The sequence below is a fragment of the Dryobates pubescens genome, chromosome 13, assembly GCF_014839835.1.
Source record: "Dryobates pubescens isolate bDryPub1 chromosome 13, bDryPub1.pri, whole genome shotgun sequence".
Taxonomy (NCBI): domain Eukaryota; kingdom Metazoa; phylum Chordata; class Aves; order Piciformes; family Picidae; genus Dryobates; species Dryobates pubescens.
Window position 1 is genome coordinate 13,868,221 of NC_071624.1, and position 21,839 is coordinate 13,890,059.

Below are 21,839 nucleotides of genomic sequence, written 5' to 3' on the forward strand. Positions count from 1 at the left end.
CAAAAGTGAGGCTGCAACACCGAATCACACCTCCAAGGCTGCAGATTCCTGCAGTTCTCGCTTCAGAACCTGCCAGTGTACCAACCATGTTATTTTCATGTTGTAGTCAGTGCATACAGTAAGACTCAGAAGGGTGATAAAAATTGAAAGTAGTTTTGTTGTTTTTTTTAATAAACAGCATGTGATACAGACTGCAAAGAGATAAATAAAAAGCAGAGACTTTTTACAGTTTCCCATGAACATGAACTACAATAAGTATCATAGGCCAAACTTTTGGTACTTAGGTAGCACAGCAGAAGGGGGGTAGGGGGAAGAAAGGGTTGTGGGGGTTTTCTGGGGGGAAAGGTTGTGTTTGTTATTTTTTTTTTCCTTTTTCTTTTTTCTTTTTTTATTTTTTTCTGTTGAAGTACTGCAAGACTCCTCAGTATGACACCACATGCATGTTGCTGCATCTTAAATACTTCTTTTGTCCCATATTACTACAAACATTTTGCTTTCTAACTACTTCACCACAGGACCTTTATCACAGAATGACATACACATGGCAACATCCCCTCCCTCCCCCACCCCCCAGTAGTGGTTATTTCAAAGATAATTGTCTCCTTTTTAAAGGTTATTTCAAATGCTGCTGGGTGTTTATACTCTGCTTTTGATGCTGACACAACTGCCACCAGCTTCAGGCAACATCAAGAGATTACACCTTCCTGGGCTCTATTTATCCAAAATGCCAACAGGGCTGCCTTAGGAAGGGCATCACCAGCAGGTCAAAGGAGGTGAGCCTTTACCCTGCCCCACTGCTCAGCACTGGTGAGGCCACACTTGGACTGCTGGGGCCAGTGCTGGGCTCCCCAGTAAAAGTCAGTCATGGACATACTAAAACAAGTCCAACAACAGCTATGAAGATGATGGATATGAGAGAAGGCTAAGAGAGCTGGCATTGTTTAGCCAGGTGAAGAGAAGGCTCAAGGGGCATCTTGTTAATATATATAGATACTTGATGGAGAGGAGTAAATACAATAGGAAAAGCTTTCTCAGTGCTGCCCGCTAAAGGACATTAGAAAGTGAAACAAATTTCATGTAAACATTAAGAAAAAGCTTTTACTGTGGACTCCTCTTTCTTGAGCAGACTCTAAAACCAACTGTACAATGTTCTGGTCAACCTGCTCTAGCTGACCCCATTTTGAACAGGGATCTCCAAAGATCTCTGCCAACCTCAATGATTGTGTGATTCTGAATTTCTGCACTTGTGGTGCCAGCTGTAATTTCAAGCCTGAGAATCCAGGTAATCAGACTGCAGCCACATAGTCCAGATCTCTTCCTTTTCTTTCCCCTACCCCAAACAAAACAATAAGACAACTTTGGACAGCTTGGGGCAGTTGGTAAGACAGGATATAGAACACTATTGATAAAGCCTGGAAAGAGATTAAAAGTAGTTAAACTAAAGAAATAAGGCAGAATGAGATTGCAGCTATGAATAGCAGTTGGCTCTCAAGGATGAAGAAAACTACTGCACATAAAATTATTAGGACAAAACCTGCTTCCACTTGAATTTCTGTAACTTAAACCACAATTAAGTCAGGCTTAACTGGAATTTTATTACTAGAACAGTTTCCTAACAAAACTTAGGCAATAATATTGAAATGAATGGTTCTTAAGCCTGTTTAATAGTTAGTGGGGATCTGGCACCAGAGTTTTGTAAAGAGTCAAGATAGAAGAGTGTATTTTTGGCTTTTCTTATGATGAAGGAATATTGCATCACATACAGAAGTGACAGTAAGGACACTTTTATACAACCCAACAAAGATGCTTCAAAGTACAGACAGTGCATTGCTTCAATTGAACTTCTCTTACAAATATTTTTGTTGTTCTTATGCTATGGGTCCTTTTTAGAAGAGAGGGGTGTTGGAGAGAGAAGAGACACAGGGATTCACCTCTGGCTTAGAGTCAGAAGTGCTAACACAGTAAGGCCTCATACTGCTAAGAGTCTACCCCATAAAGCTCAGAAGTAAAGAGTGTGATTTTAAGAATTCTTTATACTACAAAAACGCAGGAAGAGGAAACATTTGAGCTAGCAAGCAACAAAAATCCCAGAAGTCACAAAAAATGAAAGTAACTATAGACAGGATTACATCAGGTAAGAATTGGAGAGCTGAGAAGGCTAGTTAATGAAGGCTGCTTCCAAGCAAAATTGCCAAGTGTTTAGCTGGACTGCTAGTAAACATTCCTCTCCTTAGGAGAACATCATTCATACTAAATAATATGAGTAAGTTATCTGGAACTTTAATATACATACCGTCAAATTCTGATTTCATATGCTTTTGTGAATCCAGAGTGATTCTGATGAAGTCAGTGTTATGTCAGCATAAAGTGAAACCAGAATTTCTCAAGGACCAGAGAGCACCTACAGACTTGATTAGTGTATGCAGATGGAGAACTTCTATACCCAGTTTCCAGCTGTCATTCCTTCATTAACACAGATGTAAAAATTAAACCCAAAATCCCACCCCCAAACCCACCTCAACTGCAGGGTTGGTGAGCTACACATTTTGGACAGATAGAGCCTTACCTAAAGTGAGACAACTGTCAGCACAAAAAGAGATACAAATTCATGGTTTGTATGAAACATGTATTGCAAAATGAAATTGGGATTCAACAATCTGCAACACCCACAGCTATATAGTATAGGTATAAAAAAAAAACCAAAAAACCCAACAAAACGTGGTTCTTCCATTCAAGTAAAACTAAACCAAGAGAAAGATGTTTCAAAGAGAAATAAAATCCAAATCCATCTTAGAAGCAGCAAGTCACAATTCTTTCTGTAATACCACGCCATTTCATTAACTTGAAGCATTTTCTAGATGCCAAAAGACATCATCAAAATGGTAATTTCAAGTGGCTTTTTTTGATATCTGTGTTTTGAATGGGTCCAGCCCAGGTCTGCAACCTGTGCAGACATGCAAAACAGGAGGGAATTCATCATTATTAAGAGCAGACGTTGGAACATGCCGGTTATAAAATGACAAAGCAAGGGAAAAATACTTCCAAATTGTCAAACATGGGCTACTGACTGCTGAAGGGCATTCCATATTTTACATAAAGGAAAGTTGGGATGAAAAAAACAAAACAAACCCAACCCACTGAAAACAATCCTCCAAACCAACCAACCAACCAACAGCAGGGTCATCACGTACAAAGTTCTCTACAAGCTTGGTAGTTCCTACATTGCCCTTAATATGCAGGTTTGTATTTGCTCCATAAGATGCCAAACCACTGTTGTTTTGTTTGTTTGTTTTAAATAACATTACACTGAAAGTCTGCTTTGTCTATGATAAAAATTCCTAATGCACCCCTTCAGGCCAGAAAAGTGTGCATATGTAAGTCGGTACAGATGCCTTTTCTGCTACCTTCAGGAAAGCAAAGATTCTATTCTAAAGTAAAACTAATCTGCAGCAGCCTGTTCTGTCATTAAATCAGCTTCACAGTAGAAAAAAAGTTACTGTTTTTAGATTGGTATTTCACTAAATCACCATTTCCTAATGCTTTGTGAAAAACACATGGCCCGATCCTGGGCTGCTCACCCTGGCAGTCCTACTACAAAGTTTTGCAAGAGCAAAGTGTTCTGAGTCAATTCAAGCTCAAAATAAGCTACTTAGTGTTTTGTGCAGCCAATTCTCAGAAAAAAGGGAACATTTTCAGATCTCCACAAAGTGGGAAGAGTTGAACAATAAAAATCCAAAATTTCAAGCAATCTCTGTAAAAATTTAGAGCTCAGCTAAAGGTGCTTTCACACACTATAAGCAGATCTTACTTCCAATAGAACAGATGGAATTCTCTCATTCACTCCAACTTAAGTAGTTTCTTCACCATCATCACTGAATTTACATCAGCACAAAACTGTCGTCACAGATTAAGGTAATTAGGGTTGAACACTTTGAAGATGAAAAAAGAAGGATTATTTTTTATCTTGAAACTGGCAGAATGTTTTTCAAATGCCCATGCTGGTTATAGCAAGAACAACTGTTTGAAGCCCATGAGCCTCTCCTGCCTTTGTTTGTTTGTTTTAAATTTTAAAGGCTATCATCCCAAATACCTTAACTCTGTAGCACTATGAAGTTTCCTTTCTTTTACCATTTGATATTCATAATGAGTTTCACAACTTTTGCACAGCATTTAGTTGCAGTAGCTTTTGGAAACAGAGCCTGATTCATAGCCTTGTGCAAAAAGGGTGCAGAACACTGCATGCTTGAACTGAAAGACATTTATACTCATATTTACAGCAGTAAATTGCTAAGGTGTTGAGTACAAAAGAACTCAGGTTCACAACACACAATAAATTTGAGTTAATCTTTTCATCCAGGCTGGAAAAGGCTGACTATTTCTTTAGATAAATGAGGTAAAGCATTGTTTCAATACCAGATAAATAAGGATAATATAGCACCTAAAGTAGCATTTGTGCAACCGTTTTTACTCCGTTAAATTAAGAGTTACAGCCAACAGGGTTTCAGATTTTCAAATTCATTTGAAACTAAGCCATGTTTTAAGAGAGCTAAAAAATATTAGAGGTGTTGACTGCAAAGTAATACACACAAGGGTAATTTGGTTTAGGAAAGATGACCAAGGTTAGCAGGAGCTAAAATATTTCAACAAAAAGGAATATGTAACAGTCAATAAAGAGAGTAATGGGGAGTCTATTGGACTGCTCCCAAATATTTGATAGAATGAAGGAAATAAAACTTCACATTCCCCATCCTATCCTTGGAACTTCTGTAGTTTTCACAAGAGCAGGCTTCCCCCAACAATATCAAGTATCCATGGGTGCAGTAAATCAACTGCAGGATCTTGACTATGAAAGTGTCTTGAGAGACCAAAGCCTTGGTTTTACAATCCCCAAAGTCTTTCATAGCATAATCAATTGCACATTTTAAATATATCACAATTTGCTAAATGAAGCCAACCACTCATTACCTCATCAGTACAGCCTGCACAAGGTACAGTCTATTTATCTACTTGTATTCTAGTCTAACACCAGCTCTCAGCATATTTTATATTACATGTGGTATTGCACTTTGAGCGGCACCTTGGTGCCTGTTTGCAAGTGAATGAGCTGAACCCCCCCCTAAAAAAATCCAAACCTTTGGAATCCATTCCAAGTGCTGCCAATCTAGCTAGTTAAAAATGTCGGGGTGGACACCACCCTCAGAATCACAGGCTTCACTAATTAAAAACAAACAAAACCAAACTACTGTTTAATAATTAGAAAAAAAACCCAAAACAGCCCTACTTCAAGCTGTGCATTAGGGCAATCTGAAATCCTTGGTAGTCTGAAGAGTTTGAAAAAGTGGTGCCAATGTAACTGATTGCACACGTGGTAATTGTGTTAGGGGACGACACCTAGATATACAAATACCTACTACACATGCGCACGCACAAAACAGACAAAGCTATCAAATGTTTGGTAACTCCACATGCTTTGAGCTAGCCAACGTATATCTGCTGTATGCTGAACTGCTTATTACTGATCATAGTGAAAAAAAATCTAAATTGCTACTTCTCATTTATCTGTTACTGGGTTAAACAACCACTTTCAAAAGGAGGAAGAAAGAGGAGAAATGGTGGACCCAAGGACGAAGGGTTTAAAAATGTATGTTCCTTGAATAGCCAGCATATCACTTCAGTCATGTGAAGAGTGATGCTCAAAAATTTTTGAAGAGACTTAGGCCAAGTTCACCTCTGGCATTAATAGGTGTACCTCCCACTATTTCAATGGTACTTGTGTCCTCTTTCACCAGGGCTGAATTTGGTCCTAGGAGTTTATCTAGTCACCTTCAAGTGATGTTAATGGAAACGGGAGTCTTGGACAGATAGAATTGGGCTGCAAAATTAAAAGAGTGAATATTGGACAAATCATGTAAATAAAGAATATATATTAATAGTAGTTCCTATTATATAAATAGCCTTTATAAAAAAATAATCTTTCAATAATTTTAATAACTCGCCTTTCTTTAGGTTCTGGAAAACATGTATGAAAAAAATCTATTCAGTTCAAGTTAGATTAAAGCAAACCTAAGATGAACACTACAGCTCTCTGTTGCACTAAACCCAATTCTGACCATTCAATTTCCAGGTTAGTCAGTTTTTGGGGATGACAGGGAGTTTCTTTGTGAAGGTACGAATTGCACTGCTAGAACTACTGAGCAGAAGAAACACCACACTGAATGGGCCTCCTGCCCACTTCATTCAGAAACTGTGCAGATGATGGACCCAGAAATCAGAGGGTCATCTAAACCCCACAAATGCTAATGCCTCTGAAGCACATTTAAAAGGCACTGTCCTCTCACTATTGTTTTTAGATCTTTGAGATAAAAACTCCTTCCCTTCAAACTATGCCGCATTTAAGTATTTGCTATTACTTCAATTCTCTTTCCACTCTTCTCAATCCAACATAGTCTCTACCTGCTATACCAGATCTAAGATAATACTTGATGGACTCTACGTTCATGCTAGCACTATTTTCTCTTTCCTTCTAATTTGTCCTATCAAATGAAAAAGGAAACATTCTTCCAAGTTTACCTTTTTGGGCTTAAGGCATAACATGAAGTCACACATCATACTAAAGCTTAGTTTTTGAAGTGTACAATTTCAGTGCTATCTGAAACCCTGTTTAACATTATTTTTTCAACAGCTGTCTGAACAGTTCATCTCTTTTCTTGCCACAAATTCTAATGTTGTTCGTGGTTTGTGCAATTCCTATGCAACCAGTCTTTGCTGCTAACAGGTATTAACAGTGCAGTACCCACAAAGCGGGCTATAGTTCTTGTTTTGTTTGCTTTCATCTCAGTTCAAAGCATGTTGCTTTATTGTGTGGAAGATCCAGTCCATTTTTGTTGTCCAGCCGCCATGGTGAGCATCATTCATTTGCTTCATGAAGTACTCAAGAGCTTCCTGCTCAGTTTTGTCCAATGCAAGGGTCTTTCGAATGTATGCAATGTCATCAAATGACTGCAGTTCTGGCATTCCTGAGCCAAGCATCATGGAGAAAAGATTTATGAAGAGATTGGCATGTTGCCTAATTGCTAGATAAGCCTTATAACACATCTCCTGAAACCTGGAAAAGACAGGGGGAAAAATTTTCAGTGTATTTCCCTACTAGAGGCACATTACTGCTATACCTCCACAACACTGGAGGTAACTGGATGCTGAAGAAACCCCAGGACAGTCTTTTAAGAACACCATAATGAGGCTGAGAAAATACACTCATCTTCCTACTTACAGTATCTTCATTTCTGGAGGAAGACAACACTAGTAGTAAAGTGCATTTTAGCTACTAAATACATGAAAGTTAAATGCTTTAAAAAGGGGGCTCACCTTTCAAACTCCCTTGTTTTGGTACATTCCTGGGCTCCTTTACTGATCACTATTAAAAAGTCTTGTGTTAAGACAAATGGCACACGCTCTCTTTTATAGCCAAATTTCTTCTTCTTGTGATCGAGGAAGTGTCCAAAGTCAATGTGAAACAGCTTAAAAAGACAGAAAGGTATTTTAAGATTAGTTAGTCCTTGTTTGAACTGCATCATAGTTAAATTGACAATTTTTTTTTTAAACAAAATAAATTCATTTGAACTAAACTCCTATGTGGGAGGCGACATTAAGCTATGTTTTTAACAAGAAACCCAAACATATCTTACTTGTCCATCATCTTTTACCATGATGTTACTATTGTGGCGATCACCGATGCCCAGGATAAAGGTAGCAACACAGTAGCCAGCACAAGAACGTGTAAACAAGTCAATAGCTGCATCATACCTATTGAAAACAAAAAAGGTGACATTTTCCTACAGATATTCTGACAATAAAAAAAGTGCAAAGTTGTTTTTATCCTCCCTTCCTTTTGAGGAAGGACCAGCTTCTACTGTCTTCTCTTAATGAAGCAGAACTCCTGGATTTTATCACTTTATCAAAGTAAGGAAGAAATTCAGCATACTCTGAAAATAGAAGTAATTACAGCTAGATCACAGTAATGATTAAAGCCACTGTCCCTCTTTTGAAGGCCAGCAGTTTTTGTTTGATGAGCTACTGTTCAAACACAGACTTACGCCATACCCTCATAGGTCTGTCTTCAAATTACGCTTTACTACTGACAAGTCACACAACCACCCAAACTCATTAGAGGAGCTACAAGGAGGAATGCTAGGGAAATGGGGGGAGAACCACCAAATAAAACGCCAAACAAAGATAGATATAATTTTCCACTTGATGAACTTCAGTTCTTGAAGTTTCCATCAAAAAGAGCACAGGAACATGACAAACAAGCAACAGGAAATCTCACATTTCTCCTTTGTTCTTGTCCTTGAGCCACTGATGCAATGTATGGCTGTTGAACTGCAGTGCTCCTTTCAAGCCTCCTTTACACTGTATCTGCATGATCGTATGAGAGCTCCTCACGACCTCAATGAGTCCCACACAGTCACCAATAGACAAACAACCATAAGGCAACATCCTGAAACACAAAGGTTTGTTGTTTTTGTTATCCAGTTACATTTGAAGACAGCAAGCCACAAGAATGTTTCATAGCCCTTATCAAATAAATGTTATCTGTTACTTTATGGTACAAAAAAACCTGTTAATGCTTTATAGGGGTATTGCAGTTAGTTGTGTGGAAAAGTGTATCAGTTATTAGTACAGTAACATACCAGCTACTGTATCCAATGTTGTTCTTCACTTTTATACCAGGACAAAAGGTTAAGGCAGAAATTTATTAGTGTGTTCTTGGAGGCCTTGGGATAAAAACCCTTAAAAAGGCATTCAGTGTGATTTAGTGAAATAATTTGACTACACTTAAACTGCAGTATCAGAGACAGAATCTAAGTGTTTAGAAAACAAATGTTAGGATTTCATGGTTACTGTAAGCAAGCAGCAAGTAATACTTCGTATGTAAAACCAGCATGGAAACTTCAAGATGTGAGTGTAACAGAGCACTGGAACAGGCTGCCCAGAGAGGTTGTGGAGTCTCCTTATCTAGGGACTTTCAAATCCCACCTGAATGCATTCCTGTGTGATCTGCACTAGGTGATCCTGCTTTGGCAGGAGGGTTGGACTCAATGATCTCCAGAAGTCCTTTCCAACCCCTACCATGAACAGGAGTTTCTGAATAGTATCTGAACACATTAAAAATTGTAACTGGAACCTACAGTCAGCAGCATTACAGTTTATCCAGACACGAATGAACTAACTGTAGGTAGTCATTCATGGACACTGTAAAGGACACCATAAATTTTTTTTTTAATTAATAAGTAAATCTCAAAGGATTACCTCAGTAACCTTTTTTTTTTGACAACTAGAAGAAATTATTTCTTCTGTCCCCTTTTTCTTTCAAAAATCTCTTACCTCCCACTCCCCCACAGTCCTGTATTTATGTTCAAATCATTTTATCTGAGAAAAATCATGTCAAACCTGGTCTCTTGTTCAAAGACTGACAGAAACAGGTTTTATTATCATGTTGTTATCCATTGTTACAAGATCTGGGAAAGAGTACCTAAAAATGATTTGTACCTAAAAGCAGTCCTTTTCTCTCCTGAAGTTACCTTTTTGGAGTGGAAGTGTCACACCTATAGAGTAAACCAGCTTTCTACAAACACTGACATACCAAAAGGTTGGGGTTTGGTCTGTTTGTTTTTTGTGATGTCATGGTAAAAGAAAACAACCACAAACAACTTCTGGCTTTGTATTAGATCTAAGAACATAAGGAACATCAGTGCAATGCTTAGCCAGTGGGAGGGCTGACTGCTGGTGTTGCTGTGGAGATGGGCTTCTCCTCTCTGAATTAACAGTGCTTCATTTGCAGGTACTAAATGTATATTGATCTTGATCTGTCTAAACTTGCAAACAGAAGTCTGATTTAGGGGTCAAAACAGGAGGACCCATTATTTTCATAAGGCTATGGCATAAACTTTGCACCATTACACTTTCTGTCCCACACAGACATAGTTTAGTAGCCTTAGTGGCATAAGTCACAATTTCTAGATCCTCAAAAGATTTTGGTTTGTTTTGCCCACTCATGTAAATCTGTAGCTTGTTCAAGCTTCAGAGTCCATCAGTTGCCTCATCTTGCATGCTCATTTCAGTCTGTATGTATAGCAGATGGGACAGCTGGGAATTTGATTTTCTATTTATTTTTGAATTTTTATTTTTTTTTTGTTAATCAGCCTCAGTAGCTATTCAACTTCTCTTCTAAAGCTCCATGTTGCCTCTAAGAAAAACAGTGGCAAGAGGTGTGAGAAGATGCTTTTTTGATTATTTCTATAACCGGTATTCTTCAAGATGTGGGCACTGTGAACTGCAATTCTGCAAACCACTCTTGGACAAAACCACTCATTAGAATACCAGAGACAAAATAGTTGCCCAGATGCATGAGAGATGATGTAGACCAGTAGGTCCATTTGTCTAGATGGCAAGGAAATGAGAACTGCAGGTACAAAGAACATACTTGTTTTACAATGCAGAGCAACCACCACCTAAAAATGCGCCATACAGCAAACTTCTTTGGATGCACAGCCTGTTCAGTATCAGTTTTCCACAAGCAGAATGGCATTCTGCAGAAACTACTGTACCCACAGAGTACTGAGAGGTGGAGAAGCTGCATACAGTTCAGACTGGGTAATGCCTACTTTTCATAGTTAGTATCTTCACGTCAGTACACCAAGTCATCACGCATCAGGGTTGCAAGTTTGGCAACTTGTTCAAAGAAAATACTACGGATACCATCACTAGACAAGAGTAGTGAGTAGTGTGTGTTAGCTTTCAAAGCCATTCCTGCTCTGTAGATGCCTCAGACCCATTTGAGCTAGGCAAGTATTTCTCAAATGCAGCCTTACCGTATGTTTATGGCATCCGGTACTTTAGCTGACTGAAGGTTATTAAAAACAAATTAAAAATCACTCTAGCATGTACACACAAGCCTATTGATAGCATTTCATTTATTTCCCTTGGGAGAAGAGAAGCAATCTCTGGCAACAAACCAATGCAAAACCCATTAAGAAGAGTATTGCTCGAGAATAACCTCTAAAGCTTACCGAAGATCAAGACCTTGATTTTGCCAGATGTTTTCCATAATTCTAATTATCTGAAGTGTCAGCATGTCCTGACGCAAGTCTGGAAGAGTCAAATACATAGACTGCAAATTTTGTAACACCAGAACACTATTGTGTCTTATTTTACTTTTCCTCCAAAGAGTATGTCTCAAGGAAGTAAGGATTCCACACTTTAATGCAGAGTTTGTCCTCTCAGATTTTAAACAGTTGAGAATGAAAATGAATTTGTGGTGGTGACTTCAAAGGTGTTTAAAAATGCACACTAGAAAACATGACAATGGAATGACAGGTTGCACATCTGTGGTATTCTGCAGACATTTTCAAGTAAAAAGCATTAAGTAGTATCATGTTCCAACTTAAGAGACTGAGCATCTCAGAGCACATGAAACAGACGTATGTATCGGTGCACGTTTAATATTTCTGGGAAAGAAAATTGCTTTGCTCAGTTGGTTTATTTTTTAAAGTTGGTTGTTTTTTTTTCAATGTATGCATTTTATATACTTAGGGAAAAAAATATATTAAACAGTAGCTCAGGAAAATAAACAGATAACAAAGCTTTTGAATGACACTTATTTTTTTTCTCACCATCTCCATTTTTGAAGATGATCTCATTGTTCTGAAACAACAATTCAGACATAATATCTGGGTTTTCCCAGTTCAGCCACAGGGGTCTTTTTGCAGATGACATTATCCTGCACTCCTCCAGCCTATAGAAAAAGAGAAGGTTCCTATGAAATAGGCACGGTTTGATACTCATAGCACGTTTCTGTAATCCTACTAAGTTCTACCTGTTTTCTTCAAACTAGTATCAAATTCAAGATGAAAGGGTAACCAACAGTCAAGCACTTAAACTTTCATCTTCGAACTTAGTAAGTGCAATGTTAACTATTTGCTAAGCCCTAGAGAAAAGCTAGTTTAATTGTACATTTTCCTTTGGCAGCGTGTTCATGACAAAGGGAAAAAGGACTGTGGTTTCTGCCGCCTTAAAGGAACAGCTAACTTACGTTATTCCCTAATTTGTTAAACTATTAGACTGAAATTACTTCACTCTTTATGAATCACTCTGCTACAAATTGTATTCAGTTAACTTTGACGATCCTAACATTTAGTATGTTAACATTTAACCCTCACACTGTGCATGTTAAGACTCAAATATTTAGACAAACTGCAGACGATACCGGAGATTTCCCAGTTGATGCGCAGGATTGAGAGGAGAGATGAAACCTTGTAGAGCATCCATAAAATCTGGCCGTCTCATTTGTTCAACAAGAAACTTCATCTGTACCTGATAAATAATCACATTCAGGTTTTGAGAATATGAAATACACGTAAAGAGAGGAAAGTATCAGACTTCAGCTTTGGTTTTAAAGCATGAATTGGAACAGTTCAAACATCAGCAACTCTGCTTAGCCACATAACAAACTGAAGCCCTTAGATTTAGTTCTATTGCCTTAAGAGACAATGGCAACACAAAATATTACAGCTTCTAGGATAATATTCTATATACTGAAGTTAGCATTAATAATTTTCTAGTTAATAAAATTAAACACAGTTCTAAGTGATTCCTGTGACTCAGTTGCAACAGTTTTGCTATGCAGACAGTTTATAATACCTTCTGTGTCTCATCTTTTTTCTCTTGCTTGAGAATATCTGTGAGGTTAATCAACTTCTCCATAGCCTCCACCTGCCTGCTCAGATGCTTTAGGTACATTCCACATGCTCGACAATAGGACTCCAGAAGTAAACCAAATCTCTGACTTACAGTTTTGTTGTGCATTTCAGACCTACATAGAAAAGAAGAACAGTTACAGCTTAGAAAAAAACCAATCAGAGGTACCAAAAGTAAAGCTATACCTGTAACATCTTCCTGAAGGCTGTTTATGGATCCTTATTTTCAGGGGAATAACTTGTCTTGACCTCCCAAAAACTCATCTCATTTTGACTTGGACTGATCAGACTTCAGTACTCCTTCACAACTATTTCAGCAGAGAGTTTATAGACTTTCCCCCCATTCATTCTTGTTACATGCTGTCCTTTCCTACCAAAATATCCATGCTTCCCAAAAACTCAGGAGTAAATGTCAAGCCTTCAAGTCATGATTTCTTTGCTGAGAGCAAAGCTAACCTGTTTCATCTTCTCCTTGTCTCATTTTGACAAGGATATGGCCCCTCTAGTTTCCTTTTCCTCACACAGTCTTAGTCTTCACAGAGTCCTAAAATACATCCCCTCAAACAAGTTAATGAGGCAACTTATTCCATTACCCTCAATGATCACCAAGGAAAATAGAAAACTGAAAGCATGACAAACATCACTTGCTGTGTCTGATCACATTATCTCAGAACAGCATTATCAGGTGAGACCTGGCTGCAATCCAGCATGCTGTAGGGTGATATCTGCTCAGTCTTCTCAACATCAGGAATTACAAAAGCGCACGTGAGGAAGTATATGGACATATTTTTGTTATCAAGTTCTATAAGGCTTTAATAAGCATTTATGAACAGTAATTTTTCCAAAGCCTTATATGGTCCAATTGGGTGGCTTTCTTTAGGCCTCAATTATTTGTACCATTTTTTGGGAATGACTGGTGGGGATATTTGGTGTATAAAGTGAAGTTCAAACTGCAGAGATCTATGAAAGCTGTAAATAATTAATAATTTTGGGAGGCTTCCAGCAATCATAGCTAGACTATCACAGCCTTAGAATAATCACTGGTAGCTACCACAAAACAGAACAAAAACCTCGGGACTAATTATCTATTATTGACTAGCTTTTTGTAACTTCAAGGAATGACTTCTATCATCAGACTGCACATTCAAACTCTCAACCAATACAAAATAAATTTAAGCGGTAATATTTTCCATAAAAAGAACATTTAGTGTACAATGCTTTAGAACAACTAATTGTTTACAGCTAATAGGAATTCCATCACCCCTTAAGATGGTATTAAGCTTACTTTAAATGCCAGAAGAAGAAGTGTCCTATCCTTTGATTGGTCAGTGCCTTCTTCAGCAAAAATCTCACAAGCTGATTATCTAAATACTGTTCATATTTCAGAACCTAGTTGAGGATAAAAAGAGAAAAAAAAACCTCAGCTGCTGTTACTATTTCTATGAACAACACAGAGATTAAAGTCAGCTAAATAAAAAACAATCTTATGTTTTACATTAAATTATGTAGAATGACTGATCTTGGTATCAAGATTAGGATTTAAACAGTATCTGCCTCTATTTCGAGAGCTTACCATCTGATGCTTCTTTTATTGTTACCAAATATTTTAGCCTCAACCTGCTCAAAATTTTGAGAAGATGCTGTTGCTCATACTTTCCCATATGCTGGGACAGCTGAAATAGCTGCCTGTTCCAGCTGGTAGAGGAATTCTCTATCTCTGCAAAACTTTGTCATTTAATATCAACAAGCAAACCCACAGCACTACCAAAAATGAACTGCATTTCATCTCCTCCCAACTAAGAAACTTGCAATGCTAACTGATGACCTTTTCCACATCACCTTTTTTTGCATTTTAAGCCCCTGTGATCACTGAATATAGACATCAAGCAGGCCAAAATATGCTGTATACCTGTACTAGCTGGATTAAGTACTGGGACAGCTTGTCATCTGTCAAGTACTTCTCTAGACACCGAACTGCAAAAGCTCGCACCATCGGATCGGGATAATTACAGTCCAAAAGCTCCATTGCTTGCTCTGGCTTGATCGGAGGCCAGTCCTTTACCAAACAATACATCTGTGGACAAGAAGTCCAAGCACATTACATGTTTGCACTGATTAGAAAGAAGCAGTAATAAATAGCCATTAGAAGATATCAGACAAATGGCAACCGAGCAGAAGCCGTTTTCTTGCCAGTCCCCTCTCAAACAATTTATTGTTAGCTGCCAGCTGACTTTGCTGTTTAACCCACTATAAAAAGAATGAAAACAAAGCTTCCCATTTAAATGCTGTTGACAAACCATAGCAAGGAATAACATAGCAAGGAATTAAGCAGTTTAACAAAGAGGACATCTTATGACTCAGACCGAGCTGAAGAACAAGAGCTAAGGACTAGACTGATCAGTCAATTTTAGTGGCAACTTGCATGACCTAAACGTTCATTCAGTGTATCATGCACACATAACACCTTTTAAATTTCAGAAGTTTCTTCTAAAACACCATATTTTACAGCTTCTTCAAAATACACAACTAATTTGGTGCTATATATTACCTGGGCCACTTCATCTCTAGAATTCCATTTAACAGACAAAAGTAATTTGGGCAGAATTTCTGGGGTATTCACACAGTAGTGTCTGCAAAAGAGACAAAAAGCTGTATGTACAAAGTATCATTTCTGTTTCAATAACCATCTACTATATCCTCTCAGCCTTGCATCTCTTTCTTTGTCAGCACAATCCAATCAATACCATAAGGTGGTGCCATGATCCATGCATGAAGGTAAGACTGAAGTAACAGGGAAAAATGTGAACTAATTCCACAACTTACCTTTCCACATGGACTTCTGCACCAAGATGCAGAAATGTTTAGAAGCCTTTTCTAACACACTAACCCTCAATACAGAGTAATGAAAAGGGAGCTAAACCCAAGGTGACCATGATGAATTTGAAATGATGGAGGTGAAGTCTGACTGTGATGACGAAGCTTTTCTCTTTGGTTTGGTTTTTAAATACCTGTGGCTCCAGAGGAAGTCCTTCTCCTGCTCAGTGATTTCAGACAGAGGATCTCGTGTACATATGGCTCGCAGCTGCTCCTTGTCACTTTCTCTTAATTCATTATCTCTAGCTATTCTGTTACTCTGCAGAGAGAAAGTGGCCCATTAACCCTCCACACATTTCCTTCTGTGGTCATACAACATACATGAAGTATTTAAACAGCACAGCAACACCTACAGCCTATGCTATGCAATACTACCTTGTTCTTTCCTTCTGTTATAACTGAGGACTTTGAATTTTAAAATAGAGATATATGAAAGACAAGGCCTTGGATTTCTACAACTGCTTTTAGTCACTACTGGGACAAGATGAGATACATTTCAACTAAATCAGCAGCAGTTGGCATCTAATGAACATGTAACAGCACAAAATGAGAGCTGATGAAAGGAGTGAAAAAAGAAATGAGAACTGAAAAAAGCAGAATATGGGGGATGAAGCTAGGTAAATAAGAGACAGAACACTGCAGGAAAGCCTGAGTAATAGGAACAATGGAAAACATTAACTAGAATTAGCATAAGATACTGCCCAAAGAGCAAAGAAAAAACTGGTGCACACCAAAATCAATTTTATCTAAGGCTTCATTTATTAGAACCAGCTTAGATCAATGGCAGAAGTATGAAACTATTACAATTACTAGATTTTTCACAGCTTGTGTGCCAAGTTTCATTTGTCTCCTATACTTTCCATTTCTTAGTTCATTTATATGGTTTTTGCAAAGCAACATATGAAATGCTGCAGTTTGAGGTTTCAACTGCATTCAAATGCACTGAAGAAAATCTTAAGCAGCTTGGATTATGCCTTAGTATAAAAATACAACTTTAACAAACAAGTTTTACACTTAAGACAAAGCTTTCCCAAAAACTTTTACAAGAGTTGAACAGTATTTTTAAAGTGAACTCCTATTTTCACATCCATATTATGCCTCCTACTACAGAAGAATAAGATCAACTCTTTTCCAAGCTCCAATTGTTTAAGCTGCAGAACTACACTACTTCACCTCTTGTTCTGCTCTTTCCTAAGGCAATTTCTACTGAGCATATTAAACAGGAATGAAGTGAGCTTTGTCTGTCAGTTCTGTTGACTAAAATTTTCAACTGGTTGAACTGGTACTTCAAAGTATCTAGGTGTCTGTGGTGGGTTGAAGAAAATTTTCCCAATACAAAACGTTTTCCCAATGCATCTAGCTTAAAAAAAACCCAACCACCAATCACACAACAGAAAACAGCATAAGAAACCAACCCAAAACCCACAAAACAAAACCCAAAACCTGAAGAACAATATGAAGCTTCCAGGTAGAAGATCAAGGCCCCCTTTTAAAAGGTGAAATGTTGAAATTTCTAAGAAACAGTTATCTGGTTATATGGCATGTTATCTACTTCAGACTGAACATTCTCTGTATTTATGTATATAAATCATGTCCTCCCATGATGGGTTCACTATGATTACACAGGACAAAAATATTCTGGCCTCCGAGCTTATGTCTACCAACACTCAAGCTATGAATCACAGGATTTGTAGTATCTTGCCCACACCAGCGTGGTTTTTGTAATTACCATTCTGAAGCATAAGGACTGGACTTAAAAGCAGAGAGAAATTATTCAGGACTACTCAAGGTGGCACAGGAAAATTTCTAGAACACGTTCTTAGGTATTATGGTAACGAATACATTGCAAGTAGCAAAGTCAGGGTAATTCTATAAGGAAGTTAATGGATAAATGACTTCATACCACTCCTGATACAAGATCAAATATCTGATATTGAACAAGTGATTTAATTGTACATATTCATCTTGATTCTGAAAGAGTCATCCTTAAATGTAAGTTAAAAGTCAAAAAAGTGTAAATTGTACCTGCATAGTGGGTCAGAAAGATCATAGTTTAGGTCAATCCCAGAAGGGAAATGCATTTATCCTGTTGCGGTCAACACCAAAAACTTGAAATTCTATGAATTGTGGGACAGTAAATTAGATTTAATATGTGAAAATTCCTTCATATTTGAGATATTAATGGGCCTATAAATGATTTCTTGTAAGTATGTATTAATTAAAATGCAGTGCAATGCATTTCAAACAGAAGTTTTATGCTCTTTGTATCATAACAAAATCACTTCTATATTAACCACTATTTTGATGATATCTTGACCATTTCAGACAAGCATTTTTACTTCTCTCAGATACAGCCAATGCTACACAGTGATCTACTACCCAAACTAGTACCAATAGTTTGGCTTTAACTCTCTCAGTATAGCCAATATTACAAAGAGCTATAAATATGCACCGTACCTGAATATAGAAAGTTTAGCTTCACATCTGAAGATGCTACACATTAAATGATAAAAGAGACAAACACAATGCTGAGGGAATAATGATGTTCAAACTTAACTAGCATTTAATACAGTATGATTTAAAAAAAAAAAAAAAAAAAAAAAGGAAAAATAAGAGGATTTTGGCAGGCAATGAAGAGGGTTGAAGGAAAAGCATCATGAATAATGAGACTAAAGCAGCGATACAGTTTGTTTCCCTGTCAACTTAGTCACTGATGTAAATAGGCTTTCTCCATATTTAATCAATATGACCTTCTTCCATGGTATTGCAAGGATTATTACAAAGACTCCATGATAATTTTATACTTCATAATTAAAAAAAAAAAATCCAAGGTAGAACAAAATGTAAGTTGATTACTACTTTGTCACTGAAATAAGAGCTTATTCTTCTCACCATTCTCTGGTTTTGGGGTTGTTTTTTTTGCCTACAGATGGAACAGAAAAGTTGAGCATCTATAAAACCAGGATATAGGCTGTGTTATAGCAAAGAAATGTTGTTTGCCAAGAAGCCAGCTGCTCTTCAGGACTTGTTAAGAGCCCTGCAGCACTGCTCAGTAACAATATATATCATCAGCAGATATGTCACTCTGTGATGGACTTCCTGTAGACTATCAGGAGAAATCAAATACCTACAAACTCTTTGTTCAAGGCATGTTGAAATGGGACTGTTAAAAATATCACAAGAATTCTCAAACTGGAAACTTACTGACACCCAAAGCGCTTTTTGCCACTGTGAAATTTGCCATGCTGATACTCTTCTTCACACAGACCACAAAGCTTGGTCTGGGGGAAACTCTCAAGTCTTTGAGCCAGCTTCCAGAAGAACACATAAAACATACCAACTAATTTCACAGCCTTGTCTTTCACACGATAACTTTTTGACCTTTACAGCTTGCCTTTTTCCTCATTTTATTCATCCAAAATGGGCTTTAAAGAAAGCTCCAAATATCAGCAAAAAGCTAATTATCATACTCTTTTTGTCTTGGAAGAGAAGAGATAAAGGGCTACTCACATGTATGCCAATCAATTTCCTCAGAATTCCCTATATTTATGGTTATAACTAGCCCATTAAACAGCCAGTAAAGAGTTACAAGCACCTTTAGATTACAGAAGAAAGCCTACTTGTAGACACGAGATTGCAACAAAATAGAACAGCATCATTGAAGGAGAATTTAAACTTCTGAAAAGTCAAACTAAGTACTTCAGACATCTGAATTAATGATATAAAAAAGTCAAAAGCACCATAATAGTTTGCACAGTAAGAAAGTTTCTCTTTAAAGTGTTTTGGTTGGTCAGTGAAGCATTCAGTCAGTTTACTGGCAATATAAAGAACTGAGAATGTACTCATTTTGCTACATAGAAACAAAAAAAATTGATTTCCTGCCTTTGTGATAAATCAGGATACACAAAACCCCATTCTCTTTATAAGTAATATACCAAGGAAAATTAATACTACTTCCATATTTCAGCAGCTAATTCTGGAAAGGGAGTTTGCCTTACCAGCCCTGCATAGCTGTAGTTAAAGCCCAGTTCCCGGGATATTGTCCAATTGGCATGTTCTTCAATCACTGTCATGTCTGGAAACTTCACAGGATTGCTAAACCAATCAAATTCCAGCTCCAAACATGGAGTTTCCTACACAAAGGGAATTTAAATTACTTTCTCTGTTGAATGGTACTAGTTATAATACAAATCTATTTCCAAACTGTACTCCTGAAGAGGAACCTAGCATGCACATACTTACCTTATTTGGATTTGATCCAGTAACCCCAATAGGATTCAACAAGTCCTCCAGCCCATGAGGTACTGCCCAAAGATTCAAAGCCATTTTCCCAGACACAAGAGTGTCTGTGTAATCAAACATGTTGATATTTCCCCAAGCCAATGGACAGTGCTCCTTAAAGAGATTGAAGAATTATCTTTTTAACATCATCTATTAATTACTACAGAGTAAGCCAGGAAAAATAACATTTTTCACCCCAGAGCTGCTGAAGGCAGGTTGTGGAAGCTGCACCATAGTTCTGTATGAATGACTCTCGTGGCAGGCATTTTGCAGGGTACCAAAACACTTGTAAACACATACTAACATCTTCCCCACATCAAAATAATTTGACATGATGGAAGAGAGAGTTTATTTTAGGCCTCTAGTGACAGGGCAAAAGGCAATAGTTTAAAACTGAAAGAGAATAGGTTTAGACTGGACATAAGAAATGATGTTCTTTTTCCCACAAGTGTGGTAAAACACTGGAACAGGTTGCCCAGACAAGTTGTGTATTTCCCACTCCTGAAAGTGTTCAAGGTTAGGTTGAGTGGGGCTTTGAGCAACCTCTTCTAGTGAACGATGTGGGAGGGCTAGATGATCTTTAAAAATCCCTGCCAACTGAAGCCATTCTATGATTCTGCAAGATTGGAAAACTGGCTGTAGAAAAGAAAAACACAAAAGGAGAAAAAAAAAACCAAAACAGCAAACAAAGAACAGAACAAAAACCCCAAACACAACACCAAAAACCCCACAAACATGTAGTACCTATGACACAAACTCAGAATTTCATGATGTCAGTGGCTAGAATTATGCCATATGGAGAGTCTTAGGAAGTAGGGATTTTGCATCAAATGCTCAAGTGTCACAAATCTTTAGCTTACAAGTCAACACTAAATTGAAGTATAAATAATGTCCTTTTTCAATAACTAAGGAAGTAACTTATGAGTTTGGAAACTTGAGTTTAAAGGCATTTGTACCTGAAAAGACTAGCACTAGTTTTTGTGTCTGGTAATACAGTATAGACATGATTTATAGCATTGAATAGGTAAGACTTTTTTTTCCCCCTTTCTTATTTTCTTTTGAGTTCTGACCCCAAGAGTATTGGTCTGAACTAGATAAAAGGAAAGAAAATCCCCTATTGTAATAAGACTCAAATCAAACATTGGACTAAGACTAATTGCCAGGACAGCATTTACCAAGTACTTTCCCAGAGCTGAATTAAGTAGATTTTGTTTGTTAGCATATTGAAACCATGAAGTGTTTTACCTCCTTAGCACCCTTCCGGCCTTTAACAGAACAGATGGAAAGGCAGAGCCGAGCAGCACGGGGCAGATCAGGAATGTACATGTCATACAACAGCCATTCATTCCACCTGTAAGGTTCAAAAAGCAGAATCAAACCAGGTGAAGGGAGAATATGGAGACAACTGCATATTTTATGTTCCTACTCAACCTCTGTGTGTGCATCAACAATGCACTTACTCAACGAAGAAGGGTTTTCCTACATGTATTCAACCACATCTCCTTTTGTGAATGCTGACTTCCCTGGATAGCCTCAAAGCACCAACCTTGTTTAAAAAGACAGGCTAGGTTCAATTCCTGCAAACTTACCAATAGGTTCATTTGCTTTCCTGCAAACCTACTGACTACTGCTGTCACCAGATGTATAAGCTAAAGAGCTACAGTTCAGTTAGTGAAATATTTTTCCCTTCAGAGGAAAAAAAAAAATCTCTTTCAGAACTGATCTGAATTTGAACTGCTAGAAAAGAGACAACTTCAAGAAATAGAACACAGAAATCCAAAGCAGTATTTCTAGCTCAGATATTCTATCTACCACAGTAATAAGAGGCCAGATTGGTTCTACAGGAATATATATTCTGTTTTTGTTAACTTCTCCAAGCAGTCATCCTCTCTCAATTGGTACAACTGTGCTTTTGGAGTAGAACTTCTG

General features: G+C 37.6%; 1 protein-coding gene across 1 annotated transcript in view; it reads right to left on the minus strand.

Annotated features, from left to right (window-relative positions):
- Positions 1-5,273: 5,273 nt before the first annotated feature.
- Positions 5,274-21,839, minus strand: part of PIK3CA (phosphatidylinositol-4,5-bisphosphate 3-kinase catalytic subunit alpha) — a 41,665-nt gene continuing 25,099 nt past the window's right edge. The window contains exons 7-21 of the mRNA XM_054166784.1: positions 21,156-21,261; positions 19,872-20,024; positions 19,628-19,762; positions 15,764-15,888; positions 15,304-15,385; positions 14,665-14,829; positions 14,041-14,144; positions 12,700-12,871; positions 12,266-12,372; positions 11,673-11,794; positions 11,070-11,148; positions 8,327-8,497; positions 7,686-7,803; positions 7,366-7,517; positions 5,274-7,105 (exon numbers count right to left, since the gene is read on the minus strand). Coding sequence (XP_054022759.1) covers positions 6,835-7,105; positions 7,366-7,517; positions 7,686-7,803; positions 8,327-8,497; positions 11,070-11,148; positions 11,673-11,794; positions 12,266-12,372; positions 12,700-12,871; positions 14,041-14,144; positions 14,665-14,829; positions 15,304-15,385; positions 15,764-15,888; positions 19,628-19,762; positions 19,872-20,024; positions 21,156-21,261 — 2,062 coding nt within the window. The 3' untranslated portion in view covers positions 5,274-6,834. The remainder of the gene's footprint in view (positions 7,106-7,365; positions 7,518-7,685; positions 7,804-8,326; positions 8,498-11,069; positions 11,149-11,672; positions 11,795-12,265; positions 12,373-12,699; positions 12,872-14,040; positions 14,145-14,664; positions 14,830-15,303; positions 15,386-15,763; positions 15,889-19,627; positions 19,763-19,871; positions 20,025-21,155; positions 21,262-21,839) is intronic.